Genomic DNA, 15,473 nt, shown 5'->3' on the forward strand with positions numbered 1-15,473 from the left:
CTCGGAGGCTGTCTGTAGGGAGGCTATCCCCCCGAAAGGCCCGGCTACACAGCCACGCAGGCGTCAGCACTAAGCCTTTGCTGCAAATGATTTCACGTCCAGAGCGACGGTGAGCTCAGAAGCACCAGCACCTGTCTCCCCAAAATGCCTTTCAGATGGGTCCCCTTTCCTGCTGCAATAGAAAGACTGAGGTGGGGAGTGCCTCAGGCCCTGCCCAGAGCTCAACTCCTCCGCCCTAGGACGGGCCACAACCCCAATCACTCACACGGTCCACATGTCCACGTGTCCGCATTCCCTGCCTTCATGCTTTGTCTTTGCTCCACAGGCACCTTCCCTGACACAGCCCAACGCCAGCGTCAACCCAGGTGGAGAGGAGATGAACACCTGGCTTTCTATGGCTCTGTCACCAGGTCCTCTGCTGGGGGCACACTCATACTCAATTAAAAAGGAGGTGGCTACCGAGACTCAGCCAGATCTGTTCTCTTCCCCAGAGCACTATACATTGGTTTTCATCTTTACTGATCGAAGAACAAAAAATAAACTGAGCCAAGGAACTATGGGTAGTAAGTGAAGAGAGCTTCCTAGCTAATGGGAATATTTAGTCACTGGAAAGATCTCTTCCAATTTGTGGCAAATTTTATTCCTACTAGTTCTCTACAGGTCTTTACACATAGTTGACACTCGGAGAAGTCTTACTGATATATAAGGTTGTATAATCCCCCAGAGAGCTTTAAAGACAGAAGAGGTACATCTTGGGGATGTGTCAGATGCAAGGTCATGTTATGCCCTATTACTTCAGTTTCAAACATGGACATGCCCTAACCCTACATTAGACTGTTACATTCTCATAGCCCCAGTCTGAATTACTAGGCCTCACTAGAATATTCTGGATGCATACTACAAGGTCAACTTCATGCTAATGTCAACTTATTTTTTAAAAATCAAAACTTAACTCCTTATAAACAACACTGCAAGGGGCTAAGGCAGACGCAGCACACGCGGCCTTGACAGGGAAGCACGCTCTCCAGAGGGTGGGCACAGGGAACCTGGGTTTGCCACGTGTCACCGTTCTCCACCACATGTTTTACACCTTTACCGTCCCTGAAGCTGAGACGCATCTTACATCAGGAGCGTGTTAGACCTGATGAGATAGTTGCTGCAAAATGGAATGAGTAATGATTAAAATCTCCCCCACCTACTACCCTGCCAAAAAGATCTAATTTCCATTTACTGCTTTTTCAAAGACGTATATAATTCTGCAGTTTCCGTTGCTCTTTTATGTTTTCCAGTCATTCTCGAGCAATCACAGAACTTTTAGCATCCCCACACCTTCCTGATAAATGAACAGGAAAGATCTCTTCCAATCCAAAATGCAACCAAACCCTGAGTGTCCAAGTCAATATAACGCCATGCTGATACACGTCAAAAAGGTAAGTGCACTGTTATGTGTTGGCTAACCAAAGGGCTATGCTTTATGGAGGGTTATATTAAAGTAACTGTGCATATACTGAGCTCATTTCTTCTTTCTTTAAAAAATATATTTTTATTGATTTCAGAGAGGAAGGGAGGTGGAGACAGAGATAGAAACATCAATGATGAGAGAGAATCATTGATTGGCTGCCTACTGCACGCCTCACACCAGGGGCTGAGCCTGCATCCTTGCCTGGAATCAAACCTGGGACCTTTTAGTCCACAAGACTACGCTCCTCCCACTGAACCATACTGGCTAGGGCTGCGCTCATTTCATGTTGCATGGAGCTGGCTATAAGAAAGAATGGGAGGACACACATACAATGGGAAGTCAAGGCAGCCCCTCAGACACTTGGTCACAGCCAGGAACATCACATAGACAGGGACACACCACAGCTACTTTATAGGAAAATATTATGTGTTAAAATAAATAGGAAGGCTTAACATGTCCTGCCAACTACAGAAATGTTCTGGAAGTTCCAGACTTCTTTGTAATTAATCAAGAGATTATAAATATGAAGACTGTAGATGGGGCGTATAATCAAAGTGTCCTCATTTGCAGTCACTCTGACACATCATTTGCCACTAATATTTGCAAGTTTTAAGGGTTTTTTATATAAAAGGAGGTATTTGAGAAATTGAAATATACCAGAGCTAGCTACTCCAAACTTTACTAGCTCATCTGAATTTGCTCCACGCCAAACTGCAAAAGTATATCATAATACTGCTAATAGTACTTACGAGAGCTAAGCAGACTGCCTTATCTAAAAAGAAAGTTTGTTTTAGGTTCCTCAGACAAATGTTAACCACATTCATGTGTGTTTTTGACTAGTCAGAGAACAGATGTCACCTGTGATTAGAACTAAGGTTCCAATTTTCAAATTGAGGGCACGAAGCTCAGAATGTAGCATCTTGTCCAAAGTCAAAAAGCAATGGGTGGCCCCACAAAGAGACACCACGACCAGGCCCCACTGTGTCATGGGTCTCTTAAGAAGGGAAGCGAATGAATGAAAGGAAGGACGTATTCCCCACCACCTCCATCTGCCAGCACACGCTCAACACTGGGCACTGCAATCAATTCTTTAGACAAAGCAGGGAACAAGGCGACGGGAAGTAAAACAACGGTGTGACCTCAGGCCCCTTCTATGAGCGGATTAAGTTTCGAGTCAGAGAAAACTAAGGAATCAAACTTAATAGGAAAAGCTAAACAATAACCATGAACTAAGATGATCTGTACAAGACACTTAGAAAGATCTGAGGATCCCCTCTCCCTCCCCCAAAAGAGAAAGATACAAGAATAGTCTGTTCTTCACTGCCTTCCCTGTGGCTCAGTGAGATTTGTTTGAACAGGAACGTTATAATAAGAGTAGCCAACCTGCAGACACATAATACCGTTGCTCTAAAAAAGAACATTAAAAGCAAAGTGGATGGTTAGACGTTCTGCCAGTGCAAATGTCCTGTTTAGCAAGAAGAGTGTGAGAGTAAGGGAGAAGCCGGCATCTCCAGCCTCTTGGCCCACGCTAACCTGGAGGACAGCATGACGCAGGCAATAACTAATGCATGCGTTCCTTGCTCATTTTCGGCTTCTTCGTGCTGCTCTGTGATATGCTAAATAACATTCTGAACATGAGATGATAAGGATACTTCAATTAAGTACGGTGAAGAAACAAAACCTGATGTGGAGGAGTTACTTGGTCATGAAAAACTCACTTGATGCCATTCGGCAGCCTCCCACCATGGCTTTCCAGCCCTTTCTGAGCTACGTGAGCCGTGATCCGAGTGGAAAACCGTTACCATTGGCGCTGAAAGAACCACTTCCTCTGGGCTTTGGGGTGTAAGAAGCCTCCATGGGAGAGCTTCCCTCCGAAATAACCACGGAGAGGCTTGCTTATCGAATGGTGGCCCCTCCTCTGGGGGCCTGGGGTGCGGACACCTGCCTCGGAAGGGTGTCAGGATTCGGGGAGATGATGCGTGGAAAAGTGCTAACACAAGATGAGGGATCAATGGATGCTGGCTCTCTCCCCTCCATTCAATCACTTCGCATGGACCCTCCATCACCCACTCAGGCGTTCTTTCAAGCTGCCAGAGCCTCCATCAACCTGAGCTCATGAGGTTGGGCCTCGAACTAAAACAACTTCGCATGAAAATAACAACTGAGAGCTGGTTACAAGACAGGGTGCATCCTCACTTCATACGCGAATTTAAGATTCAATTAAACAGACAATTGGCAACTGGTTAGCACAAGACTGGCCCAGAAGTTATCATCTGCTTGTCTGTAGGTGAGACACAATCAACTGGTTTTCTTCTCCTGACCCAACTGGCTGCCTGATTTCACCGCCCGGTTATGTTGGCATATGGTACATGTAAGTTAGTCCTTTAATGATCCCCAAATGGACCGTGCTTGCCAGGGGTAACAGAAATAATTATCTTACAGCCTCTTTCTAAAGAAGACTAGCAATGCTATTCCACCATCATACTGCAAATCTAGTCACGTGTTCGCAGTTCAGTAACTTTGGTCAGTCATTTTATTCCATGAATACTTGACAGTAAAACCGCAACTAGGGAAATGGGACAGAGCTTTGAAAACATATCTGCATGCTTGAAATAAGCCAACACAAAAGGACAATTATTCTATGGCCTTACTTTTATGAGGTGCCAAAACAAGCACATTCACAGAGACAGGAGCTAGAAGAGGGGTACAAGGGGCTGAGGAAGAGAGGGGACGGGGGATTATAACTTCATGGACATGGACTTTCTCTGTGGGATGATGAAAAGTGTGGAAACAGATAGGAGTGATGGTTGCGCAACACTGTGAATTAATTAATGACACTCAATTGTAAACTTAAAAATGGTTTAAAATATAAACTTCATGTTATATGTATTTTATCACACAAAAAAATTTAAGCATATCTAGAGTCACAGAGAGCATGGTTGGGAGAGGGGGCCGGCAGAGGGACATTGGAAGGTGCATTCATTCACAGATTGTTTGTTCTTTCAATGCAATTTTCATCAACAAGATGGTCTTTTCAGCCATTCCCTTTGGCCATCCTAACCTATGAGGCCGACAAGGCAGGGACTGTGAGCTCTCCTTATTTTAATGGATCAAAACCCTGAGGCCTGGGGTTTTATCATTTAACTCTCCCTCAATTAATTATAAATAAGCCAGAGATGTGTTCATCTGCCCTTGCATGGACTTTCCACTCTTCCACTGTCCGGGGTGCTCTTCTGAACTGCAGCCCACTGGGAAGTTCAGGAAAGGCTATATTAGCCACTGAGTCATTCCTTTATGCAACTGCCAAATTTGAGTGAGGAAAGAAAGATCTAAAATGGTTTAGTTTGGGGGTAATGAGGAAGAATTATTTAAAAACAGGAGATCACGGTTTGATTCCCAGTCATCTCTCTCTCTCTCTCTCTCTCTCTCTCTCTCTCTCTCTCTCTCTCCCCTCCTCTCTGAAATCAATAAAAATATATTTAAAAAAAATAAAACTAGACATCTTTTACTCATGAGTGGAGTCGATTTTAAATATCCAATAGCCAACCTTTCTCCTTTGAAGCAAGCAATGCTGTGTGCTTCGCTCTCCTCTTCTTAGATAGAAGGCTTGGTCCCCATCGTCACCACCATATCCCCAGCCCACTGCAAAGTGCCAAGCATTTACTCGGGGATCCATAAGCTGGTGGATTTCACTGCTCAATTACCCCTTCACCTTCTTAGAACAGAAATGCGTTCTTTTTCACGTTCCATAGGTTGAACTTCAAGAAATTAATCCACTGCACCTCTTCTACTGCAACCTCCAACAGAATAAGTGAGGTTGTCTAAATGCAGTCCAGCCATGCGATGCAGGTGAACCATCTGGGACATTTGAGGGTGATACCTGCAGGACTAGGGAGGGGTCCACATTCCGTGCCCATGCTGGCTGAGGACTCCTGCATTGAGATCAAAATCACACAGCACCCCAGAAGCCCAAGTCAAATCCCCCCCAAATCTAAACAGCAGTCCCAGCCCGCTTGACTAAAACTGTGCTGGGCATCACCTGTCAGCTGACTGCAGTCACTGTCACTAGTTCAAGACATTGCAGGGCTGCCAAGGACACTGTCACATTACTAAACCTTCACATCGCACAGCACTTTCCACAACACTTTTCTACTCAGCTCTTCATTATTTATTTATTTATTTATTTATTTATTTATTTACTTGTTTGTTTGTTTGTTTATTTATTTTAGAGAGGAAGGGAGTGGGAAAGAGAGAGAGAAACATCAATGATGAGAGAGAATCATTAGTCTGCTGCCTCCTACACAGCCCACACTGGGGATGGAGCCCACAACCTGGGCGTATGCCCCGACTGGGAATTGAACCATGACTACCTGGTTCATAGGTCGACACTCAACCACTGAGCCACGCCCGCTGGACCATCCTGAACTCTTTACACCCATCAGAGCAGTGGTTCTCACGAGAGAGTGACAGTGCTCCCTCACGGGGCACCCGGCAATGTCTGGAGACATTCTGGTTGTCACAACGGGGGTGGGGGAGGGAGGGGGATGCTACTTACATCTAGTGCAGTGGTTCTCAACCTGTGGGTCGCGACCCTTTTGGCGGTTGAACGACCCTTTCACAGGGGTCGCCTAAGACCATCCTGCATAGCAGATATTTACATTACGATTCATAACAGTAGCAACATGACAGTTAAGAAGTAGCAACAAAAATAATTATATGGTTGGTTCACAACATGAGGAACTGTATTTAAAGGGCCAGAAGGTTGAGAACTACTGATCTAGGGGGTGGAGGCCAGGGATGCTCTAGACATCCTACAACACGCGGACAGCCCCACCGCCAAGACGGGTCCAGCCCAGAAGGTCAATAGGGCTGAGATGGAGAACTCCAGCCTTAGAGCCTCAGCTACGGGGAAGAGACACATTGTGCTGAATGGGAACATGACGATAAACATGTTCCCATTGGCGTCTGCGACTGCGGGCAGTTCATCCGTGATGGGACAGGCAGACCCCAGGACAGTGGGCCGGGATCAGCGCTGGCACAGAGGGGTGTGCGGAGACTACCAAGAGCAGAAGCCATACTTCAAGCGTAGGTCAGAGTCCTGCCCCAGCGCTGACTTTCCACAGGGATTTGAAAGATTTCATCAGTAGGAGAGAGCAGCGCATGCTGGAGAAAGCACGTGCGAGAGCGAGCGGTGACTCCGGGCCATTGGCAGGTGTGCAAGGGCTGCCAGAGCCAGAGGCCAACCCGGTGCATCTCCCTAAAGGGCCAGTCCCATGAGCATGGGAGACGGTTAGCAATTTTACAGGTAGTGATTTCCAAGGCTTTTTTTAAATATCAAAAACACCGGTATATTGAGCAGAATATAAACTTGGTGTGAATTTTTAAAATAACACAATAACCTGCCCCGGGTGGTGTGGCTCATTTGGTTGAATGTTGTCTCATGCACCAAAAGGTCACAGGTTCGATTCCCTGCTGGGGCGTGTCCAGGGTTGTGGGCTCGATCCCCAATAAGGGGTATGCAGGAGGCAGCCCATCAATGTTTCTCTCTCACATCAATGTTTCTCTTTCTCTCTCTCCATCTCCCTTCCTCTCTCTCTAAAATCAATAATAACTTTTTTTTTTAAATATACAAGAAGCCCAGCCGGTGTTCTAAGCGGTTAGCGTCAATCCATGAACCAAGAGGTCAGGGCACATGCCCGGGTTGCAGGCTTGATCTCCAGTAGGGGGCATGCAGGAGGCAACCAAATGATGTTTCTATCTGTCTATCCCTCTACTTGCCCCTCTCCCTAAAAAAAAAAAATCAATGAAAACATTTTTTTAAAAATCACACAAGATACTTTGGTAACCTTACAAAGTACAAGGGTACTAGTTAGCTTTTTCCCACTTCAGGAATATTTTGGTGAAGTTTGAACAATGGCCAATGTTCCAAATAATTAATGCCATGTGTTTGGAGCACAGAGCAGGTGCAGGTAGAGGGGGCAGATGGCTCTGGTGGGAGGTCAGGTGGACAGTCTTCCGATGGCTCTCAGAGGCCATGCTGCAGAGTCTGTACTTTGGACAGACCGGGTGCGGGAAGGGGGCGGAGATGACTGAAGGGTTACATGGCAGGAGATGGCCTGCAGTAGGGCTGGAGCAGCAGGGGGCAGGGGAAAAGTCATGACACCTGACAACTTAAAGAATCTCAGATGAGAGGTGAGGAAAGTCTCCACAAGGCCCTGGCACAAAGGAGGACGGTTTTCGACGTGGAGGCAGTGGGACCCACAGGCTCAAACACGAGAGAAGAAACTTTTCAGGTCAGGCAACTAGGTGGGCGAGCAATGGGCACGGAAAATGGAGAGAGAGCTCTGTTTACAGCAGGAGTAGAGATGATGTCATGTGAACCTCCAGGCAGCCCTGTGAATGACGGAAGATGTGTCGACACGATCATGTCACATTGACAGAAGCGTCTGATGGAGCTCAGGGAGCGCAGGCCTCGCCAGGATCACGCATCCGGCATCAAAGAGCAGGCCGTGGGGCTCAGGGCTCTCGGCCTCAGATCTGGGTTCTTTCCATTCTTGCCCTCTCTCCAGTCACATGTCATAGTTATAATCAGGCCTGATCATCATGATAGATCAGTTTGGGCCAAATTTCCATCGGCCTTAAAAGCCCTGGATAAAACTCTGAGTTGGTGATATTAAGTTAGGAGCTTGTCCTCCTTCAGGCAAAGCCCATTCTGACTTCCATGAACGTAAATCCAAGAGGCAATTCATTGTGACTAATTGTGAAATCAGGACAAATGACTGAAAGTTCTTTTCCTAAACTGCTCTTTATTCAGTCCCTGCGTATGATCAGAATAATTCAAAAATAATTATTTTTTATAACTTCATGAGCTATCACATTGGAATAAATCAAATTTCTAGCAACAGCCTTAGCACCTGCATACATCCCTACAGGTAGGCACTGAAATGGCCTGGGCGTGCACTGTAAGCACCAATGCAGGCACAGAACCGGTTTATGATCAGTTCACTTAACATGCAGTATCGCTCTTTCTCCAGATGCACTTCTACCTGGAGTATTCACTACGAAATCCCTACAAATGTGTATGACGCAAAGACCACCTCTCTCTCTCTGCGAGACAGGGGAAGGGCTCAATAAATACATATAAATAAAGATGGGTCTGACATGGTTGACTCACTTCATTCACCAACCTGTGCAATGGTTTCCAGAGCAGATCAAGAAGGCTAGTGCCCCTCCCTTTCTGTCTAGCTGCCTACTACTCAGATGCATGCCTCCCTGATATTTTGGGAGCAAAAACATGAATAGTATGATTTGTGTCAGAGGGTCTAAATACTAAAACACACCCCAAGACACACACAAAAAAAACTGTTCACTCCAACAATATGATGTCTCCATCCTAACAGCTGACACTGTTCACAGAACATCGCCGCATACCATGTAGCAGGCCAAAATAGCTCTCCCTCTATGACTTAGAACTATTTCCATCCTGGTTCGCTTACAAAGAAATAGGCTCATAAAGGTGAGGTCACAGAGGCCATAAGCCAAGACCTGCATCTAGACCCACCTGCCTCCAGAAGGCGCGCTCTGAACCACCAGGCTCCCTGCTTCTCCCCAAGGCTCCATCATCCGAAAACCAGCTCCGGTTCTACGGTTTGCATCACCTTCCCGTGAGCTTCACAGGCAGGTAAGTAACCTGCTGTCTTACACCAAGTGTAGCAACTCACACCAGGAAGTGGACTTCCAGGAGTGGCTTTAACTCCTGTCAACCTGAGTTCATGTCGCCACGGTTCTAAGCCACTGCCTCTGGCCACCAACATGTTATCGTTCAGAAGGCCTTGCCCATCGACACAAATGGACAAGCAGCCCTTCTGTCTGCTGCTTCCCCCTTCGATCCTCTCCGTCTCTTGTTTTGGTCTATGACCAGGTCGCTAGAAGTGCAGCATCACTTTTTCTCCCAGTGCACTTCCACCTGGTGAATTCACTACAAAATCCCGACAAATGTGTATGATGCACAGATCACCTCTCTCTGCTAGACAATAAATAAACAGAAATAAATAAAGGTGGGTCAGGCGTGGCTCACTCATTCCACTGAGCAGGTAGTGCAGTGATTTGGAGCCTGAGCTTCGGCAGGTGATGCTCAGCGTGTCACTTAACCAGCCGACCAAGCTCAGGCAGGTCGAGTGCTTCTCCCTGGATTTCTTCATCTATAAAATGGAGACACTGATACCTACCTTCTAGAATACAAATGAAAAGATAAAGATTGTAGATGTAGAAGGTTTTAATACACTCCCACTACATCAAAGCTTTCAGTAACTGGTACCTTCTATGCTACAATAAAAAGCATCACCATCTCCATAGTTTTCCAACCACAATGCAGTGCGGCTCTATAAATAAAACACAGCTGTCGAAGCCGGTGTGCCCTCCCGCGGGATGGTCCCCTGTGGCGTTTCCCGTTCCCCGCCCCCCCACCCCCCACCCAACCGGGATACTGACCTGGGAGAGAGGGCATTCTTTGGCTAGTGTGCTCTGGTTCATCTCTTTGAGCAGTTCCTTTAAGGCATTGCGGACGGTGGCGTGGTTCCACTGCTCTGCGGGCAGGTCTTCCAACTTCGAGCAACTGGAAAACACAGCGAGAAGGAACAGGCAAACCTTAATGAAGGGCCTGACTGCAGAGGTGTGGGTTCCTCCCGGCCCCACGGCAGCACTAGAAAAACTGCTCAAGGCCCGGCCTGCGTGGCTCAGTGGTTGAGCGTCCACCTATGAATTAGGAAGTCATGGTTTGCTGCCTGGTCAGGGCACAACCCGCGGTGCAGGCTGGATTCTCAGTAGGGGGTGTGCAGGAGATAGCCAGTCAATGATTCTCTCTCATCATTGATGTCTCTATGTCTCTCTCCCTCTCCCTTCCTCTTTGAAATCAATAAAAATATATATATTTAAAAGTAAAACTGCTAAAGAACGCAACCAGGTGTGGGCCCCGCATAGGGAAGGCGGGCAGAGACCGGCTTCTCTAGGCCCCTGACAGCCCAGCAGTTGCTCACGCCAGCCTGAGAGAAAAAGCCCCTTCGGACTTTTGCTAATTTTTAAAAATGAGATTTCCCTCATCTGCTGAAGGAAGTGGTGTGGCCGTGGGAGTATAAACTTCCAGGATACAAATGGAATTACTGGGCCTCCCTAAGGCTAAATGTCAAGCGATGCTCCGTCAGACTTGAGGTTGAAAGGCCCAACCTTCACTCTCACAGAACGATGCGGAGATGTGGCTTTCCTCCCCGAAACAGAACTTTTAAGAGAAGACACCAAAGCCATCCGTGCTCCCGTCAGAGCACAAGTTCTCCGAAAGCAGCAAATCCAGAGCCTTCACACTACAGGAGGAGGTTGGAATCACCTGGCTCACAGGCATGCACAGGAGCAGGCTCTGCAGAGTGCCTCTAGAGCAGTGGTTCTCACCCTTGGCTGCGTGTGAGAATCACCTGGGAATCTTTTTAAAATCCTGATTTCTGGGCCTCATCCTCCGGAAATTCTGTTTCTTTGTTACTCATGTTGTGGCCCCACCCCATCACAAAGACACAGAATTTCCGGAGGATGAGGCCCAGACATCAGGATTTTAAAAAGATTCCCAGGTGATTCTAATGTGCAGCCAAGGGTGAGAACCACTGTTCTAGAGTCTTTGAAAGAGGCGCCATTTGTTCTGGACGCTGTATGGGGGGTGGGGGGGTGCGGGAGACAGTCGCCGTTCCCAGAATCTCGGCAGCCCGTCGGAGAGAAGAGGGGAAGAGGCGTCCAGTGCGGTGATTTTTAGTAAGTCTCTCCCACGGCAGAACGCTCGCCCTCAGCACACAAACCTGAGACCGAGGAGGTATTGCATCCTCCAAGCCTCCGTGCTGAGCATTTCCCAGGAGGACCCATGGGAGCAGGGCGGCGGGGACCTCCCCTTATGGGCCGCAGATCTGTAATGATTTGTCAGCTTCCCTTCCCCCGTTACCACTCCGCTGCTTCTGAAAACAAACCCTAGCCCGGCTGGAATGTGGCGGACAAAGATGCCCGGGGAAGGCCCCTCCGCGCCTGCTCACTCTCTCTCTTTTATTTTTTTCCCCATTTCACCCAGTGTCTAGAGTCTAGAAGACACTCGCACAGACAGACGCGCTGGGCTCCGGGTGACGCCTTGCCGGACAGAAGGGACACGAGGGCGGACGTGCAGACCCACCTCTGCAGCTGGATCTTCAGCGTCACGACGTGATAGACGTCCTGCAGCATGTCGGCCACCGTGGCGTCGGGGGCCTCGGTCACGTAGCTGAGCGGGAGCGGGTTCCACCTGCCCAGCTTGATTATTCCTGCGCGGGGAGGAGAAACATCATAAACACCTCTCTGCCATTTATTAAACCTGCCGCTGTTTGTTCGCGGTTAAGAAGGTCACTCCCGAGTCAACAGGCCAGGCCCCACTCGGAGGGATTTTACAACCCAGGCCAATAACCCCGCTCGTTCTGGCCGACGGTGGAGTGAGCTAGCGCTCCGGGGAAGAGGGGAAGAAAGGGATGAGGTTCAATCACGGACAATCGGTTATTTCATGTTTTCCTGTTTCTTAAATTACTTAGCAAACCATAAGGACACTTCCTTCCCCCAAAGTCTCGATTCACACTCTAACTTAAGCCGGATGCTAAATATACCAGACTGCTGATTTCATAGACCAGAAGAGGAAAAAAAAAAAAAAAGCAAGCAAGCCTTAAGTAAATAGGAGATCTGGCCTGGAATTGTACAAGAAAATTCCTGCGTGTGGGCTCGGCAGACACCGTCACATCCTGACTGTGGTGTGAGCCCAGGGTGAGCGGCGCTCGGAGCTGACGGAGCAGTTTGAGTTCATGCCCAGGTTGCACTGCACCGGGCAGAGGGGGTGTTCGCCAACGGCACAGGGGCTGACCACAGATCGCAAATAGCAGCCGTGCCTTCAACTTCCTTCTTTTCTAATTCCTCAGCACTTTTTATCTTTTTCAAAAAATATTTTTTAAAATATATTTTTATTGATTTCAGAGAGGAAGGGAGAAGGTGAGAGAGAGAGAAATATCAATGATCCCACTGGGGATCGAGCCTACAACCCAGATATGTGCCCTGACCGGGAATGGAACCGTGACCTCCTGGTTCATAGGTCGACGCTCAACCACTGAGCCAGCCGGCCAGGCTCCTCAGCTCTTTCTAGAGTGACAATGGTCCCCTTTCCCTGTGGGTTCCCATGACAGACGGCACACACAGGACAACAGAGAGAGAATAAAATCCTGGTCAAGCTCAGGCTTCATAGAGCAGCGACGTTAGGGATACCCTTGCCACAGGAGGGTTCACGAGACAGCTTCGGCATCATGTCCTGAAAATGCTAACTTCCTCTTAAGCTGGACCCATCTTCTCTGGGCACACATAACATTAAAGAGGAAAAAATAAAGAAAAACTCATTTCACAAACACAGAGTAATGAAAATTTTATTTGTGTGCTATGAAAAATCAAATCGTCCCAGGCTGTTGGAAATTCTCTCTCTCTCTCTCTCTCTCTCTCTCTCTCTCTCTCTCATTAACACAGCGTTTTTATTTTTAGTTTTGACAATACAGGTAAGTCCAACTACACTGTTCTTTTAAAAAATATTTTTGTCATCATCAGAGAGAGAGAACACCTACATACTCAAGTGAATGTTTAAAAGCTTCCCAAAATAACGCCTTCTAGCTGTGGGGTGAAATCCCAATAATAGGAGGCGAACTCCATGGTCAGGCCATGTCCTGTCCAAGATGAAGTAAATGAGTGCGCAATGCTTGACATAATGCTTGAAAACAGGGGGTAAACAGAACAAAAATATTAAAATGATGCACTGTTTCAGTATTAAGCTTGAACAATCTGGTGCTGAATATGCTGCAGTATAAATAGTGCCTGGACTCGGTTCCAATAAAGGAACACAGCTCTCATTCATGGTACCGTATGTCTCCAGTGCTGGCTCCTTCAGTCATGTTCCACTTGCCAAGAAAAGCTGTTTTCTTGTGGGGACGGTTGTGCTAACATTCGCTCTCATGACAATGAAAAGTGCACAGCAGGCAGCACGCAGTAGCCATGAAATGCGCATCCGGGCCCGCCGGACAGCCACCCACGAGGGGCGGGGGCTGCCTGTGTGCTTCTTCTACTCCTGACACGTGAACATACTAAGGAGATACCATGTCACATGTCTAATGTATTTCCTTTTAAAAAAGAACCACTCCACTGTTTTAAATTCCTTTAAGAGTCATGACCGTGGTAGCCCATTGGTTGAGTATAAACTGGCCACGTTCTAATGACACGACGTTTCATTGTCAGAGGTGACAGAGGGATGAAAACGAAGCTGGCAGTCATGCACGATGAAAGGCAAGTAGCAGAAGCTGATTCTGTGGGTCACGTTGGTTACTACGGACGCAAAGCAAAGATAATACGAGGTGAATGAATCCTGCGGAGTGCAATGTACAAGCCTAGAAGAGATGCATCTATGCTGTTGTGCATGCCCTTGTCCACTCCTTTTTACTGAAGAGGGTTCCACTGTAAGAATAAACCATGCCCGGCCGGCGGGCTCAGTGGTTGAGCATCGACCTATGAACCAGGAGGTCATGGTTCGATTCCTGATCAGGACACATGCCCGGGTTGTGGACTCAATCCCCAGTGTGGGGTGTGAGGAGGCAGCCAATCAATGGTTCTCTCTCATCATGAATGTGTTTCTCTCTCTCTCTCTCTCTCTCTCTCTCTCTCTCTCTCTCTCTCTCTCCCTCCCTCTCCATTCCTTTCTGAAATCAATAAAAATATATCTTTTTTAAAAAGATTAAACAACAATGCAGCTAAAAACAACACACTATTTCTGTATGATTTCATTTACATAAAATGCAAAACAGGCTAGACTCATCTAAGAGCTCAACCTCAGAAAGTGGTTGCCTGGCTGGCAGGGGCAATTGACTGGGAAGGGACAGAAGAGAATTCTCTTCTTTTGGTTGGTGGTTGCATGGGTATAAAAGTTGTCAAATTTCATAAAACTCAACAATATGCATACATTTTATTGTATGTAAATTATACCTCAAAAAAAAAAAGTGAAGGGGGAGGAAATGATAGACAAATCCCTCTACTGAAAATAGTAGCCTCCATTTAGGTAAATTCTCTCCCCACATTGGGAGCCAGAAGGAGACTTGTTTGGGCTGGAATTAGACACACACAGGTGTCCTCACAACACACAATGCCTCCGCCGAGAGCAGCTGCTACAGGTTGGTCTCTGCCTTAGACGAGAGCTGCTGACGGAAGAGCTATTTTCAGGCAATGGGGAGTGTGCACCCTGCTGACTAACTCCCCAGTCCTGGGAGCCTGTCCTGTGCTCCACTGTGTCCCAGGTTCTGCAGGTGGCGGATCTGCTAGGACAGCCGTGTCCAGGAGGCTGTTCCCACAGCCGGTGCTAGGCACTCAGACCAACGCAACCCTCTGAAATACGTGCCTTAGCTACAGTCTTGCTCTGATATAAAATAGACAAAAATATGATTTGGACTAGGAGTCAAGTGTTAATTGAGGAAATCAAATTGGGATTTTATATAAGTCCAGTCCTCCTCTGTGACTTATAATAATGAGGACGTAAAAATATCCTTGTGTCAATATTTTTTTAGATAAATGGACTCTACTTTTTAAGAAGTATCAAAACTTCTTAATAGATGCATCTCTTCTATTGTTCAGTTGTACACTGAACTCTGCAGGGTAAGTTCAAAAATCAAGTTGCGAAGCAGGAGAGCACAATGACTAAGTACACAAGCGGCCAAGTCTAACTGCCTCCGTTCACATCCAGGCCCCTCCACCTACTAAATGTGTGGGCTCAGCGAGTTACTTCATTCCTCCATGCCTCAACCTTCTCACCTGTAAAACGGAACAATAAAAGTACGGACCTCCTAGGATTCTAATGCAGAGTAAATGGAAAGCCTTTAGCACAGAGCCTGGATGTAATTAATCTCAATTGTTTACAGTCATTATTCATATGATTTTAATACTTCTT

General features: G+C 47.1%; 1 protein-coding gene across 5 annotated transcripts in view; it reads right to left on the reverse strand.

Annotated features, from left to right (window-relative positions):
- The window catches only part of SATB2 (SATB homeobox 2), a 180,854-nt gene that overhangs the window by 86,973 nt on the left and 78,408 nt on the right, over nt 1–15,473 (reverse strand). For all 5 annotated transcript variants that reach the window (XM_081095481.1, XM_081095480.1, XM_081095479.1 and 2 more), the window contains 2 exons: nt 11,661–11,787; nt 9,953–10,076 (listed from right to left, as the gene is read on the reverse strand). In XM_081095481.1, coding sequence (XP_080951607.1) covers nt 9,953–10,076; nt 11,661–11,787 — 251 coding nt within the window. The remainder of the gene's footprint in view (nt 1–9,952; nt 10,077–11,660; nt 11,788–15,473) is intronic.

The sequence above is a fragment of the Myotis nattereri genome (assembly GCF_964212035.1).
Source record: "Myotis nattereri genome assembly, chromosome: 7".
Taxonomy (NCBI): Eukaryota; Metazoa; Chordata; class Mammalia; order Chiroptera; family Vespertilionidae; genus Myotis; species Myotis nattereri.